Raw genomic sequence first — 16,097 nt, 5'->3', positions numbered from 1 at the left:
GGGCGGGCCGGTCGAGGCCCCGCCCCCACGCGCTCCCAGCCAATGGGGCTGCGGGCCGGAGCGCCGGACGGCCGGGTTAACGCGGCGCGCGGGGGCTGCCCCGACGGGAGCTTTGTGTCAGCGCGCGGGAGTGGCGGGAGCGCGGGACGCCCGGCTGGCGGGGGAGCCGGGGGGCTGCCGGCCCGTGCTGCCCGGCAGGTCGGGAAACTCCCCAGAGGAGTGGAGGGCTCGTGCGGGTCCCTGCCCTAACCACCCGCTGCCGGTCCGGCCCGAAGCTGACCTTCGTTCCAGAATGCGGAAGGCCCGGGGCGCCTCCATCTTGGCGGAGAGAAAGAGCTCCGGGAAGGTCGAGAAAGAAGGAAAAGAGAGGTAGAAGGGAAACAAGCCAAGAACTGAAGGGAAGAGGGCAGGAAAGGAAGGAAAAACAAAAACAAAAAGTGAAAGCTATTGATTTGTTCTCTTTTTTTCTTAATTTGCACTCCTAGAGTCCTTGAGTCCTCTGTCTGTGCAGGTAAATGACAAGACTCTCGTGTAACAGGAGAGGAAACAGGCACAGAGAAGTGACACCTCCCTGGCCCCACCTAGTCACAGCGCGTCGCAGCAGGAGGGGCCCCTGAAAGCGAGCCCAGCCCTGGACCGAGGCTCAGGTTGGCCGAAGGGGGGAGGGATCCCAGAACTGTCCTGGGACTCTAGGCTCTGCTGAAGCCCACCAGCACTGCCTGCCTCTCAGTCTCTCCCTCTTTCCCCCTCCTTTCCTCCTCCGATTGCCTACAAAGAAGAGACCGCTGAGGACACAGCAAGAACACAGCTGTCCACAAGCCAGGAGGAGGGTCCTCCACCAGGAACGGAATTGCCAGCACCCTGATCTTGGACTTCCCAGGCTCCAGAACTGTGTGAGATGTCAATTTTTGTTGCTTGGGCCACCCAGTCTCTGGTGGTTTTGTTACAGCAGCAGGAACAGCCTTTCTCTTTGTTCTCAACTAACCACAGTCTCTGAAAATTTCACACCCAAGTTTGGTGCAGTTCTGGGCTACAGTTTTTCACTGGGTGGGCCGCCAGGCTCTGTCTGGGGTGCTGAGCATCCAGAAGTAAAAAGTGCCCACCCAGTACCCGCCCAGGAGGAGTCCCCTCCTGTTGAGACAGCAGGCGGGTGCATAAGGAGGATGTCAGGTGGTGGGCTGGGTAAGCCTCTGTGGCGCAGTGAGGGCCCTGCCCTCGGCCCTGTCAGATAAGACCAGTCCCAGGGAGGAGTTCTCTCTCCCAAATTGTCATGGCTTGAGCCTCCTGCGACCCGAGACATCAGCCCACCATCATGACCCCATCCGATGGCACTAGCCTAATGGTCAGACTTGAGCCAGCAGCAGATGAGGAGATCTGGCCTAACTTTTCTGCCCAATAAGGACCAATTATCTATTCAGCCACCTGACAAGTATTTATTGCACTTGAGCTCTGTTCCAAGCCTGGGACTAAACAAAACTTGTGTGGGTTCTGTCCCCGCCCCAGGGGGTTATAGTCTAAGAGGGGAAGCAGGGACTCCTGGGTGGTGCAGTCAGTTAAGCATCTGCCTTCACCCCAGGTCATGATCTCAGGGTCCTGGGATCATGACCTGAGCCGAAGGCAGTTGCTTAACCAACTGAGCCACCCAGGCGCCCCTAAATAAATAAAATCTTAAAAAAAAAAATGGGAGGCAGATGTTAAACCGGTAGTCACAATGGTATAAAATCCCGCTGTATCCGCAGCAAGGACAGTCACTGGGATGGAGAAGCCAGGAAAGTGCTGGTTGGCCTGAGATCTTCTGGAAGATCAGGAATTAGACAAAGGAAAAGACATTCCTGAGGGAGATTAGAGCAAGTGCAAAGGCCCTGAGGCAGGAGTGTGGTGGGGCTAGAACTCAGGGAGAGAGAAGAGGGAGTGTGAGGTATGGTAACAGGAGCCAGAGTGGACAAAATTTATGGGTCTCCATTAGGAAGCCTCATCTTTAAGAGTGCTGGCCGCCAGGGAAGGTCTAAGAGCAGGGATGAAGTGGAGACTCCTCCACCCACCTGCCCCCCCCCCCCCCCCCCCCGTCCCTTCCCACCATGACTGGGGCCTCTTCCATCTCACCAGGAGGAGCGGCCTCCTGCCATGGCTTGTGCCTCCCCCTAATGTCGGTGCCTATGCAGCAGCCAGAGTGAGCTTTCAAAAGCATAAATCCAACCATTGCTAAAGAAAAAAATGACTTATGATACTTGTTAAAACTGTAAGACGGACTTTATTCAGGACTGTCTGAAGGTGCAGGGACCACAGCTATGGGACTTTGCCCTAAGGGAGAGAGATGGAGCTCAGCTCCGAATATGGCATGGAAAAGTGGGGATTTATATAACCAAAGAGCGGGGTCAGCGAGTGGGGAATTGCTAGGAGGAAGTTTCGGAGGGAAGGGGGGATTCTGGCTAAGCTGACCTGGCAGGATTCTTGCAGAAGACGAAAACAGGCCAAGGCAATCAGGCATCCCCTGGGAGGTGGCAGGGGATGAGGAATTTGGTGAGATCTTGAGGGTAGGGAATTCTGGCTAAACCAGCTTGACGGGATTCTTGCCAAAACTGGACTCTCCACGGACAGGGTCGGAAGCTCACGTTCGGACCTAGTAGAGCAGAGGGCTCAGAGGGACCTACATACAGTTTGGCCAGGGAGAGAATCTTTGTCACCATGTCCTTCCCCTGCTCAAAACCCTTCTGTAACTCCCTGTTGCTCATTAAATGAAAGCCAGACTCATCTGCTGTTAACACTTCGGATTGACTTCACATAAGAAAACTCCAGTAAGGAGCGTGAGCAAGCTGGAGGTGTAGACCTGTCAGGTAGTAGACAGGGGTGGTATGCCTGGGGTTGATAATGGCAGGTCTGGAGTCCTCAAGGACTGGGTGTCTCTTCAACAGGTACCCCCTCTCAGCACCTCCATTTTTCATCTGTAAAATGGGGACAACATCAGCACCTATCACAGTAAAGGTGGTTGTGTTGTAGAAGTGAGAGAATTCATGGATGCCTAGGACACAGCCTGGGACACTGTAAGCATTATGTTTTTTTATTTGCTTTTTAAAACACTTCTTGCTTAAATCTAGGTGTCACCCTTGTAATGACAATAGCTGCCCAGTTCTGCTCCCTACAATGTGCCAGGCACACTAGACACCATAATGTGTGTCAGAGCTGGTGACCGGCACAAGCTTCTTAAAACCTTATCACAACCCAGAAGAGTTGTCGTCCCATTCTACAAATGGGGAAATGGGGCCCAGATCAGCAATGCAACTTACCCAAGGTCACACAGCACTAACTGGACAGGCCGAGATTGAATGTCGCCATGTGACACCCCAAGGTGCTCATTCCCCACGCCATTTAGACCGAATTCCCTCCCCCCCCCAGGGTATGACACACACACACACACACACACACACACACACACACCCCACACACACACACACACACACACACACCACACACACACACACACACACACCCGAGACAGGGGCCTGGGATGGGAGCTCGGGCTCTGGGAACACCTGCTTTTCCCTGCCTAGTGCTCTTTGTCTCTTTTGGCCTGCTACTTTCTGGACAGTCACGTCCCTGTTCCTGGTCTGCCTCCAGCCACTGCCCGTCCATGTAGCAGCCCCAAGCGGTCTTATCAGGTCTCAGCACTCTCTGCCAAATCTCATGTCCCTCTGCTCCCACCGTTGCAACCCCACTGGGTACCTCAGGGCCTTTGCACATGCTTTTCCCTCAGCTTTTCCCCAATACTCTCTTACCCCACATCTTCTCAGGCTGCCTCTTTCTGGTCATTACACCTCAGAAGAGGGGACCCTCTGCCCACCCTGAACCAAATAGGGTACCCCTAAAATGTGTGCTCCCCAGCGCAGGCACCTTGTCTGCCTCCCTTGGTTTTGTATGCCTGATGCATAGTAGGTGCTCAGTAAGTACATGTTGAAGAAATAGGGGCCGTGGCAGTATCACGGGATGCAGTGAGTTATGTCAAGGATGAGGGGCCTGACAGATGACTAGGTTTTCCCTTCTGTAAAATGGAGCCAGGAGAGCCTGCAGTTGAGGAGGAGTTGGGTGGGGAGGCCAGTGGAGTGCTGCACCTGGGCTGACCCGGTCCAGGCAGCTCTTGAGGCTGGAACCTGCTCAGGACGGGGTCCAAGTCAGTTGGCCATGCCTGCTAGCTGAAGGAGAAAAAAGATGGGCCCAGGAGCCCACCTGTGTGCACACACCCCACGCCCAGATACCTTGTCTGCATAGCTCTCCCGTGCAGACACACAGACATGGCAAGTCCCAGACACATAGCCCACCCCAGATGAAGGGAGACACACACTCACACACACACAAATATCTCTACGTGCAAACCTGCTCTGCACACAAACATCATGCAGATGAGACACGCCCCCGACCCAACAGGACCCACATCACGAGCAACATCAGCATCTTCCCACACGCACATGCAGACAAAAGCGTGCATAACCATGCACCCCCGCCACACAGCTCCTGAGGCTCTCCCCCAGACCCCAAAAGCTTTCTCTGTGTAGAAAGTCCCCCTCTCCTCCACCAGGCAGGCCTCGGGGGCTCTGTCCTAGAGTTCTGAGGGCAGAGGATGGATGGCGGCCACCCAGGAAAGCACCTGTCACCCCCTCTCGTCGAGGCGCCTGCTCTTCAGTGAGAGGGCCTCCAAGGGCACACAGAACAGGAGGAACCCCCCGCTTTCCTTTCCTGGCCCCAGTGGGCAGGGGGCTTGGGTGTGAGGCGCCTCCGGCAGTGCACACCTCCTCACATTCCTCCAGCCCCCAGCTCGCCCCAGTCTGGGCGAAAGAGGAAGCAGACGGGGTGGTTGGCAGAGCTGGAAATTCAGCTCAGAGAGGTTAGGGGATGCCCCGAGTTGACCCAGCAAGTCCCCGCCCAGGACTCCCAGCGCCCCCGCAGACACAGCAGATGGAAGGGAGGGCTCTGGGGAAAGCCCCACGCCACACCTGCCCAAGAATGACGGTTACAACTCATTCCTCCAGGGTCCTTTCTCTTCCCGTCACCTCCTTGCCCGAGGTGGGCCCTTCTGGGAGGAGAGGATGAGCAGGAAGCAGAACGAAGGAGTTGCATTGCCTTTTTCTTTTAAGCAGGCCCCAGCTGCAGAGCCTTATTGCTCAAGAAGATAGCACAGCCCAGAGAGGGTGAGTAAGGTGCCCAGGATCACACAGCAGGAGAGGACCAGGGGGCCTCCCAGGACCCTCAGCTGCCAAAAGTCCAGGCTCATGCCATTCCTGGGATGGCCTGCCTCCAGCCCTGGCTTTTATGACTCTGCTTATTATTGTCTTGCTTATTAACTTTATTGATTGTGAATGCACTGCAAGCTTTCTACGTGCCAGGCACAGAGTGAGGTTCTTCACATGGATATCTTTCATTCATTATTCATGCAACAAAGTTTGATTGAGCACCTGCTGTGTCCTGGGCACTGTGATAGATCCTAGAGAGACAAATATGAACAAAACTAACGAGGTCCCTGCTCTCACAGAGCTGACATTTTAGGGTCAACAGACACTGACCAAGTAACCGAATACATGAACCTGTTCATTCCAGACACAGCTCGCTGGAGGAGCATTCGGGTGCAGAACAGCAAGTGCAAATGCCCTGGAGCAGGATGGAATAGACTGGAACATAGGCATGCCTAAAGGATCAGCCAACAAGGTAAAACTGTCTATGAAATTTTCCTAACCTTCTGGGCAGCAAGGATTATTATCAGACCCATCGTGCAGGGGGGTGGAGATGCCTGCTGGGGGTCACACAGTTGCGAGCGACAGAGCCCATACTTTAACAGCTGCTTCCTTTATGCTAGGCATTATTTTGGGGATTCAAAGGTGAAAAATGAACAAACAAAAACCTGTCCTCCAGGAGCCCTTGAGTCTGGTGGAAAGCTGATCCTTAGAGAGGAGCCCCCAAGGAGCTCAGCCGGGCCTCCTGGCTCCCTCACGGGGGGCCCCGTGTCTGGGTGCCAGAGACTGGGGTCTAAGCCAGCTCCACCACAGCTTGGCTGTGTGGCCTTGGGTTGGCCTCATGCCCTCTCTCCTTCCAGCCTGGCCTGAGAGATTCAGGGTAGGACAGGAGTTCTCAGGCCCAAGGCAGCCTTGAAGAGCACTGGACAAGCGCTGAAGGGAGGTGGGACTCCAGAGGAGGGGCAGGGTGGGGACCCCGGGGCCCCCAGAGCCCAGAGGGAGGAGGCCAGGCTGACTTGTGCAGCCTGATGCTGCCCCCTGGTGGCAGTGGCCAGGATTGGGGGGGAACGATGCTGAGAGCCCAGCCCATCAGCTCCCTCATTCATTCACCCTCAGAGGGTCCCAGTGCAGAGCCGCAGCCTGGATCTCAGCCCTGTGTGAGGGGGACCGCCGTCCCCAAAATCTCCCAAGAAGGAGACTGTACCCAACCCTGTCTCGCATCTTGTATAGCCTCAACCTTATACAAGGACCCTGTTTCCCAAGGTAGGATATCCAGGGGATTTTAAGCCAAATGGGGTGTGCTGGATGAGAGGAGCATGCAGCTCATTTGTTCCTTCGTTCATTCACTCATTCATTCAGTCATACATTCAACCTACATTAATTGAGCACCTTCTGCATGCCAGGCTCTGGGGGATGCAGCAAACCTTAAATCTCAGGCACCGATACATACAGGGGTGTGGACAGGCTCCAGAGGACATGCCCCCAACCCTGCCATGGAATAGAGAAGTGATGATGATGACACCAAGTGGAGGCAAAAGGGACTGGGCACATGGGCAGGAATGCCAAACCGGAGGTTTCAAGACTCTAGGGTGTGGGCGCCACAGTTACTGGCAAGAGCAAGAGAGAGAGATCAGAGGGACTGCTGAGGAGGTGGGGCTGGAGTCAGGCCCCCACCAGAGAGGTGATGCCCATGACGACAACACCTTTGTGGGAATTAAGGAAGCGCTTCCTCAAGATGCATCTTTCCCCCATCAGCTGAGAAACAGTTGTAATAGTGCACAAATCTCTTGTACTTATGATGTATGGGGCACCTGTTAGACCATGCACCCCCACCTGCGTGCCCAGACTGCCCCTCCCAAAGACGGCACCTTCAGGTTTACCCCGCCTCACAGCTGGCATCCTGAGAGTTGCTGATGCTTGGAGGAAGTTGATCTCGTTAAGGAGGAAGATGTGCAGCCTGAGAGCACACACCCAATCTCTCCCTCCCAGTCCCCTGCTGGAGCAACCTAACCTCTGGAATAACTGTGGCCCGCAGATGGCGCTGTGGGAGCCGGCCCCTGGAATAACTGTGGCCAGCAGATGGCGCTGTGGGAGCCGGCCTCTGGAATAACTGTGGCCAGCAGATGGCGCTGTGGGAGCCGGCCCCTGGAATAACTGTGGCCAGCAGATGGCGCTGTGGGAGCCGGCACCTAGGATAACTGTGGCCAGCAGATGGCGCTGAGGGCTCCCGGGGACAGTTGTATTGCTGCCTGCACACGTGATATACATATAAAGCAGATGCTCACTGAGCACTTACTCTTCTCTATTCCTCCATACAGTAGATTGTAGCGATGGTCCCCGTTCTCCCTCTCGATGCCCGTTGTCATGTAGCTTTTTGCATCCCCATCACAAAAGGGTGAGCTGTGCCATTCGGGCTTTCTAGAACTGTGGGTAATGAAAGCTCTCCCACGGCCACTAGGTTTAAATGCCTATAGTTCACGCAAACAGCGGAAATCCAGTGGTCTACTTCTGCCCCAATTCCAAAGTCCTACACAAGGAGATCTGATTGGTCTAACCCGGGTCAGGCTGCTGCCCATTCCTGGGGCAGACAGAGATCTCAGAGAAGTGATCCTGAGGCTCAAGTATAATTTTGCCCATAAATACTACAGCACTGTGCTGCCTCGTTTAAATAAGTCTGCTCTGTACAGTTCTGCCATCAAATTGACATACAAGTTACATTCATTTTTGTTTTCCACTTTTAGAGATTTCTTCTTTTCTGCCCCCTTCTAATTTTATTGTAAAAAGAATGTGCAAGCGTACAGAAAAGTGGAAATAATTGTGAACACCCCAGACCCACCACCTTGATCCTACACCTGTCGCCATTTTGCAAGATTTGTTTTTTCACAGATGTATCCATCTAAGAATCCATCAACCCTTCCTACCTTTCAATGACTTTAAAAGTGAGCTGCAAACATCAGTACACTTAAATCCTGAACACTTCAGCTTCCATAGGTCATTAACCAGAATTCAGTATTTATCTGCAGCTTTTGAAAAGGTTTGTAATGAAAGACACAAAACTCACTGTACCGTTCTGCAAGTTTTGAGTAGTGCATACACCTGTGTAATGCCAACCCCTGTCAAGACATGGGACGTCTCTACCAGCCCAGAGTTCCCTCAAGCCCTTTCTGTTAATAAATCCACACCCCTGTTGGCAAGCACTGTTCTGATTGCTTCTGTGACTTTTGTCTTATCAGGAAGTCCACATAAATGGGATCATACAGTACGCACTCCTGTGGGAGGCTTCTTTCACACAATGCATTTGCAATTCGTTTATGTGGTTGCATGAATGGTGCCTTCTCATTGGTGAGTAGTATTGCAGCCTGTGAATATACCATAGTTTGTTTATCCATCCTCTTGTCTATGGGCACCAGAGTGGTTTCTAGTTTGGGACTAATTTCTTTTTATTATTTTTTTAAGGGGGGGAGTGGGAGGAAAGGGAGAGGGAGGGAGGAAGGGAGAGACTCTTAAGCCCCAGCATGGGGCTCAATCTCATGACCCTGAGATTGTGACCTTTGCCAAGTCTGACGCTTAACTGACAGAGCCACCCAGGCACCCAGTTTGGGGCTATTTTAAACAAAGCTGCTAGGAGCCTTTATGTCTTTGTGCGGACATGTCTCCCTTCTCCCGAGGAAACACCTAGGCTTAATGTATCTGGGTCATAGGACAGGTTTATGTTTAGTTTTGCAAGAAACTTCCAGACTTTGGATGCTCTCACTGATGACAGATGATGAGAATTTGGAGTACTTGTCATCTCTGCCACTACTTCACGTTAGTTTTTGACATTTTTAACAATCCAGGGGTGCAAGCTCCAGGAGTTTAGAAAAATGAATAGTTAAGTAGTCATGACAGTCATCTTTCCATCATTTTAGAAAATTCTAGTGTGCCCTTGGCAGTCAACCTTCCATTCCCACCCCAGAAGCAACCACTGTTCTGAGTTCCCTCACTGGAGCTCAGCTTGGTCTGCGTTAGAACTGCAAATAAATAGAATCACCAGTTATGTACTGTTTTAGGTCAGGGTTTTTCTTTTGGTCAAAATCATTTTTTGACAACACACGCATCTTACCAAGTACATCGATAATTCCTTCCTTTTGCTGTTGAGCAGTATTCCTTGTTATAAATGTTTATCCGCTCACCTGTTTACAGATATCTGGATTGTTTCTAAATTTTGGCGATTAGGAAGACAGCTACTATGAATCTTCTCATACGGGTCTTTTTTTATCTTTTTTTTTTGGACATATGTTTTTGTCTCACCTGGGCAAAAATCCAGAAGTGGAATTGCTGGTCACAGGCGGGCTTGCGTTTACCTTTATGAGAAACTGCAGCTTTCCAAAGTGATGCGGCATTTCGCACCCACACCAGCAGTGTATAAGGGTTCCAGTTGTTGCCCATTCTTGTCGAAACTTAGGATTGTCTGTTTTTAAAAATTTAACCAGAGGTCCCTTTGGTTTTCACATTTCCTAGGAGGCTAGAGATGCTGAACACCTTCTCATGTATGTATTAGCCACAGCCATGTTCTCTTTTGTGAAGTGTCTGTTTGGCTCTCTTTTTTTTTTTTTTTAAAGGATTTTGTTTATTAGAGAGAGCGAGAGAGCAGGAGAGGGAGAGGGAGAAGCAGTCTCCCAGCTGAGCAGGGAGCCCCACACAGAACTCGATCCCAGGACGCTGAGATCATGACCCGAGCCGAAGGCAGTCACTTAACCAACTGAGCCACCCAGGTGTCTCCGTTTGGGTCTTTTGTCCACTTTTAACATTGCACTTTTTAAAATCGTTCAGTTGGAGTTCTTTTATATTCTGTACACGTGTACTGCAAATACTGTGTTCCTGCCTGTGGCTCAGCTTTTTTTCTTCCCCCACGGTGTCTTTTGAAGAGCAGGTGCTTTGATGAAGTCGTCCTTGAAGTTTTTCTTTTTTATGGCTTGTGCTTTGTGTCCCGTGGAAAATCTTGATATATGGCTACATTTGTTTGTTTTCCGCTGCCGTCCGTTGTTCGCTGTTGCTTTTTTCTTTTGTCCATGCCTCCTTTTAAATTAGTAAAAGTAATGATATGGTTCCAAAGTCAAACCTATAAAGCAAGGCATAGAGAGAACCTGCCTCCACCCCTTCTCCCTCAACATCAATTTTGACTGGCAAGCACTGTTCTTACTGCTTCTATGACTTTTGTCTTATCAGGGAGTCCATATAAATGGGATCATAGAGTACACACTCCTTTAGTTTTTAAAAACTCGTTCTTCTCTTTTGTTTTGGAAATTTTATTTGTATTTATTCAGTTAATAAGTATTTATTGAGTTCCTACATTATAGGTGGTGAGGATCGTCTTGGAAATTATATATATATCCCTCCCCGTTTCCTTACACACACATACACACACACACACACACACACAAACACACACACTACATATATAGTTATATATATAACTTCTTGGTTTTTTAGCAATGTATCTTGGAGAGACTACGCCATAGGAATATATGAAATGTATTCTCTTTTCTCTCTCATGCTCTCTTTCCTTCCTTCCCTCCTTCATTTTGGGTAGTTTCTGAGTAGCTATGCATGGACATTTGGGTTATTTCGAGTCTTTTCTGCTGCATCGAATAGCCTTGTCCCAACGTCATTTGATACTTTTGCTGGTCTGTCTTTGGGATGGATTTCAAGGAAGAGTATTGCTGGGTCCAAGGGTCCCACATCTGTAAGTGTGCGACTTATCACCAGATCCCCCTTATCGGGTCCTATGGGAAGACTCATCTCCCCCCAGACTCGCCCTAACTTTTGGTCTCTGTCAATCTGAGGGGCAAGCAGGGCCATTTGGAATGTTCCCCGATGTTCTGTGACAGAGTTTATTGGCCAAGCCTTGTCCTCACTGGCCATGACTCCTAGCTAAATCCCCGAACCAGCTCTGGACACACAGGCTGCCCTCTGCAATTGGGCATGTCTCTTCTGGGCTATTCCGGCCAGTCATCTTTCTGCAGTACTAACACCATCTTCACTTCATTCGCAGTACCTGGGTTGTGTCTCATATGATCTCCTAACAGTCCTCTAAGGAGCAACTAGCATCCCCATTTTACAGCTGAGGAAGCCAGGGGTTGGAGGGTTGGAAAAAGTCAGCATCTTGCCCAGACTCACAGCTAACCAGGCAAGGGAGGTGGTGGGACTCGTAAGGAGACACCACGTACGTGTGTGCACGTGTGTATATAGTGTGTATCCATGTGCTCCGTACATTTCTCAACAGGACGTGGCCATCCACACAGCCGACTGTTCACACGCATCAGATGACTTCCTCAGAGAATCACTAGCTGTCGTAGGATTCCTGTTTTTAAGTCTCCGCATTGGTCGCCCCCCACCACCACCCCTGCCGGCCCCTGCGCTCCAGGAACGCGGGGCGGGATTCGGCCAGGCCCCCGGGGAGGTCAGTGGGCCCCGGGGGGAGAAGGGCCACCTCCAAAGGCTTCCCACGCCAGGCCCTGGGAGGCCCCACCCCCCTCCTGCAGAGAGAGGTGACAGAGCCCAGCCCTGGCCCCGAGGACACACATCACAATGCCTTTTCCACCTGAGCCAGGCCTAGGAAGAGGCACCAGGGAGGTCCGCACTCCGGTCCCAGGGCAACCAGGCGGCATCATGGGGACTCCTCAAGACAAGCGCTCGGCTGCTCAGAGCCCGGAACTCTACGCTGCCCGGATACCGTTGCTGGAACAAAGGACATCCAGGGCACCAAGATGGAACCCTCCCCAAGGTAGGAGTACCACCCCTCCTCCCGGTGACAAGTTGACTTGGGGCCCACGGGAAGCAGAAGAGGAGACTCTGGGTCCCCTTGCTCAGCTGGGGGCTGAATCCAGTCCTCCTGCTGTCCCCCACCAACCCGGGGACCGTGGGACCCAACGTGGGACCCAGCATCCCCTACTCTCTCTTAAAGTGTTAAAAAGAAGTCCAGGAAGACTAATGGCTCCGTCATATCAGGTATGACCTGCCGCTCCTATCCCCTGCCCACCCTCATGGCCAGACACAGCCCAGACTGGCAGGGTTGGCGGGGTCGGGGGGTCCTGGCCCTGCTGATGAGATCTTGGCCAAGTCACTCAATCTCTTTGGATCCATTTTCTATCTGGAAAATAGTTGCGAGGATTAAGAGCTGGTTGGTGCAGGGCCGGCAGCTGCTAACTCAGCTGTGAGGCCGGGTGACTGCTTACCCCGGCCTTCACTTTCCTCACCTGTAAAATGGGTACAAAACCCAGCCTCAGGCAGGGCTGCTGGGGGCACCTGCCCCCAGGAGTCTAGACTGTGTGGCAAAAAGTGAGGAAGGGCTTCCTATGCTCCAGCTGTCCCCACTGTGGGAAGAGGCTGTGGGGGGGGGCACCCCAGGCTGCCCCCTTCAAGCCACAAGGCCCCCAACCTGGGAGAGGCAGGTCCCCATGCGAAGGGTCCATGTGCTTCCCCATAGACACGGAAATGGACCCCCATCATCAACCAAGGGCTGGGAGCTGGGGGCCAGATTGGCTGTTCACAGGGTGTGGAAGGCCCCTGGTGGGGCAGGAGGGAACCAAGGTTGGGAGCAATGTGGGCAGACCTGGGGCCCAGACAGTCCTTCTCGGAAGGAGTAGATGAAACTCTGCCCCTCTTGGAGCTGTCCTGTCCAGAGGCAAGGGGCTTAACACACGGTGGCGTGTGCTCTGGACATGGGCATCCTCACCTTTCGTACCTACGGGGTGACCTCAGGCAAGTTACTTAACCTCTCTGAGCCTGGTCTCAACATCTGCAAAATTGGAATGGTACCACATGGCTACCTCTTTGGTGTTTTGGCAAGAGTCAGTGGAATGAGGTATGTCAAAGGGTTAGCTGAGTTTGGCACATGACAAATGCTCGATATTGTTTTAAAGATTTTATTTGACAGCACAAGCAGGGGGAGCCGGCAGGGAGAGGGAGAAGCAGGCCTCCCACCGGGCAGGGAGCCCGATGCGGGGCTCGATCCCAGGACCCTGGGATCATGACCTGAGCCGAAGGCAGACGCTTAACAACTGAGCCGCCCAGGCGCCCCTCGATATTTTTTTTAAAGAGAGATTATGGGGCCCGTGCTCTTTTTGTATCCTCAGCTTCCCGGCAGTGCGTCCAGGAAGCTCGTACATCCTAGGACACGGGGGCACATTTGGAGCCGGAAACGTCTGGATTCAAACCTCAGCCACTCACGTTCATTTCTCCAGGCCTCAGCTTGCCCTCCTGTAAAATGGGTGACACCCTCAGGCTGGTCACGCTGTCAGCTCGGCGCCTGGCATGGAGCGAGCCATGGGATCTGAGGGTGTGTTTCCTTCCTCTCTCCCAAAGAGCCTCCTCCTCCTCCAGGAACTCCAGTTCTTCCCCCACTGTACATCCAAGGCCCCCCGGGCGCTCAGCCGGGTGAGTACCTCTACCCCCCTCCCCTCCTCGTTCTCCTGGGCTCAGGCTCAGACCGCCCTGCCCACTCACCAAGACTCTGCCCCAACAGCACCTCCTCTCTGAAAGCCCTTCTCCACGGACCCCACTGCTGTGTGACCCCCACACTGGGGTGGTGCTGCCCCGTCTCTGATGGGAAATCAGTGGTGGAGGGGGCCGGTCCATGGTGGGCGCTCAGGGAAGGCTTTGGGAGTGAAATCCTGGTGAAACCCCATTCCCTACTCTGCCATGCACCACCCCCAACCGGAGGAGGGGAAGGCAGCCCCCCAGCCCCCGCCGCCCAGGTTCACAAGGGTGCCAGAGAACTGAGGACACTTCAGAGGTCTCCCAGGGTCGAGCGCTGCAGGGCTGGGCTATACATTGCCAGTGGGCAGCATGAAGAAGACCCCCCCCCGCCACTGCCGGAGAGACCATTAGGGATGCCCATATTAGCCACACAGTTCTTGCCTTAGCTCCCTGCCCAACCAGGGAGTCTGCATCCCTGCCTGCCAAGGTTCTGGGACTCCAGATCCCTGCTCCCCCTCACCCCCGACCCCAAAGGGATTGGCACACCCCAAGACCAGAAGCTCCAGCCAGCCTATCCAGACCAGACCCCGAGCCCTTGGCCAGAACACTAAAGCTCGCTGGGACTGTTTTCTTAAACTCAGCCACCACCAGCGTCCTCCTTTCTCCGCACACCCAAGATTGTAGAAATGGCTGTGGTGGTTAAATAGCTAAACACGTATTTTGGCCCCACTGTGCAAATGCAAGAGGAAGGCACGAGAAGGCCAACAGGTAGGTTCTCGGTTTTGTTGCTTTCCCACCATGCTTCACCAAGGTGTCGGAGCTTTTTACCTAGGGCAGGGATTCCAAAGCCACTCTCGCTGATGTCGTGGACACCCCGGAAAGGGGACGGATGAGCACGCTATCCTGGAGAGCTTGCTGATTTGTAGGGCCCGGTTCAAACCCAGAAATGCTCCCCAATTCCCTGGGTGTCCTGGCCAGGGGAGACAGGGTGTCTTGACGGAGGGGGGCCCCTGGGTCCTGAAGGCTGGTGGCAGTGGGTGGTGGGAAATGGGACTGTGAGGGGAGGTCGGAGCCGCTGCCCCCCCCCGGGTGACCTGACACGCAGGGGAGCACGGAGAACACGCAGTAGGGCCCAGCCAGCGGTGGACACCGGCAGGGCGAGGCGGGGGCCAGGGTCTGAGCTGCCATCCCCCACCCCCAGCGGTGTTCACCAGCTTGCCTAGGATGGGGTCTGCCACCCCCATACAGTCCGTATGTCGGTACTGTGGGAACTACATCATCACAGTGACCAGCCCGGTCCCAGGGGTCATCACCTGGCTGTTGTGTACTGGCCTCTTTGTGTTTGGGTGAGTGCCCTCCACCTTCGCCGCTGCAGGGGCCCTGTACATCCACGGGGACGGGGCCTGCTGGGTTGGGGGGGTGGCCACATGGCACGGGTGGCCGGGCAGGAGCAAGGACAGAGGGGGCCCCCGGGGAGAACCTCAAGGCTGGCCCCCACACCCCGCTGCTCCTGCGGCTGCAGGTGCGTCCTGGGATGCTGCTTCCTCCCCTTCTGTGTGGGCAGTTTGATGGACGTGAAGCACACGTGCCCAGTGTGCCGGCAAGAGCTCTTCCGCTACCATCGCCTGTGAACGTCCGCAAAATAAATGTCCATTAAGTGCTCTGTGTGTGTGCCCACGTCTGTCCTGCTGGGATCCCTCCTGGCCCAGGGAGGGCGGGCCTAGCACCGAGGGCTCAGCAGGTGCTCAGGCAGCCATGGGGGAATGAAGGGGGGCCGTGGTATCCCGCCCCCGCTCCGGACCCCTCAGAAACCCTGAGTGCGGTTTTCCTGGCTCCTTCCCATCGGCCCAAGCTTCGGCATCTCCCAGAACATCTCTGCACCTCCAGGCGGGGGGACGCCTCACTTCCCAGTATCTACAGCCTCACAGATCTGCGGGGCTTAGGCAAATGCTTGGGACAGTCAAGGCCCCAAGCTGGTGAACAGAGTACCCTCTGGGTAACACGGGGTCTGCAGGGGATGGGTTGGGGCTGGGGAGAGCCTATAGGGAAACCCGGGGGCACAACCAAGGGAGAGCTTCTGGTTTTTTGGGTTTTAAAGGTTTTTAATTAATCTCTACACCTGATGTGGAGCTCCAGCTCACAACCCTGAGATCACGCTCTTCCGGCTGAGCCAGCCAGGCGCCCCCCCGCCCCAACGAGGGAATTTTATTTAACAAAAGAAGATAAACGTTATTCACCCATCTTTTCAAGGAAAATTAATTTCCTATAGAAGGGAAAGGGAAGTGGGTGAATTAGGGGGCAGGAAAGAAAGGGAACTCTCTTTAGACTTAAAAAAAAAAAATTTTGTTATGATGCTTCTTGGCATCCCCCTCCCCCAGCCCCCCGGGAGGGCAGCATGCCCCCATCCCATAGCTGCGG

At 53.7% G+C, this 16,097-nt stretch overlaps 1 protein-coding gene across 7 annotated transcripts; it reads left to right on the top strand.

The window, feature by feature from the left end:
- Positions 1 to 95: 95 nt before the first annotated feature.
- Positions 96 to 15,340, top strand: LOC112814628 (LITAF domain-containing protein). Of its 7 annotated transcripts, XM_073899531.1 has the most exons (11): positions 96 to 369; positions 486 to 647; positions 777 to 893; positions 2,913 to 3,041; positions 5,130 to 5,180; positions 5,587 to 5,694; positions 8,453 to 8,561; positions 11,812 to 11,985; positions 13,566 to 13,637; positions 14,881 to 15,025; positions 15,202 to 15,340. In XM_073899531.1, the coding sequence occupies exons 6-11, from the start codon at positions 5,671 to 5,673 to the stop codon at positions 15,308 to 15,310; spliced, it is 633 nt and encodes a 210-aa protein (XP_073755632.1). In that variant the 5' UTR covers positions 96 to 369; positions 486 to 647; positions 777 to 893; positions 2,913 to 3,041; positions 5,130 to 5,180; positions 5,587 to 5,670; the 3' UTR covers positions 15,311 to 15,340. The 7 variants fall into 7 exon arrangements, with proteins under 7 accessions (XP_073755632.1, XP_073755633.1, XP_073755631.1 ...); XM_073899532.1 differs by lacking the exon at positions 5,130 to 5,180 and having other exon boundaries at positions 780 to 893; XM_073899530.1 differs by lacking the exon at positions 5,130 to 5,180 and having other exon boundaries at positions 777 to 891.
- The last annotated feature ends 757 nt before the right edge of the window (positions 15,341 to 16,097 follow it).

Source organism: Callorhinus ursinus, unplaced genomic scaffold, assembly GCF_003265705.2.
Source record: "Callorhinus ursinus isolate GAN/ISIS: 27379988/994484 unplaced genomic scaffold, GSC_fseal_2.0 scaffold13, whole genome shotgun sequence".
Taxonomy (NCBI): Eukaryota; Metazoa; Chordata; class Mammalia; order Carnivora; family Otariidae; genus Callorhinus; species Callorhinus ursinus.
The sequence above is the reverse complement of the archived record's forward strand: the minus strand, read 5'-3'. Positions and strand labels throughout refer to the sequence as shown.

Bases quoted from the DNA above. Each gene is read 5' to 3' on its own strand.
- LOC112814628 (XM_073899532.1), top strand. From the start codon at position 5,671: ATGCCTAAAGGATCAGCCAACAAG. The intron at 8,562-11,811 runs GTGAGTAGTATT...CACCTGAGCCAG, and splicing joins TGAATGGTGCCTTCTCATTG to GCCTAGGAAGAGGCACCAGG. The intron at 13,638-14,880 runs GTGAGTACCTCT...CCCCACCCCCAG, and splicing joins CCCCCCGGGCGCTCAGCCGG to CGGTGTTCACCAGCTTGCCT.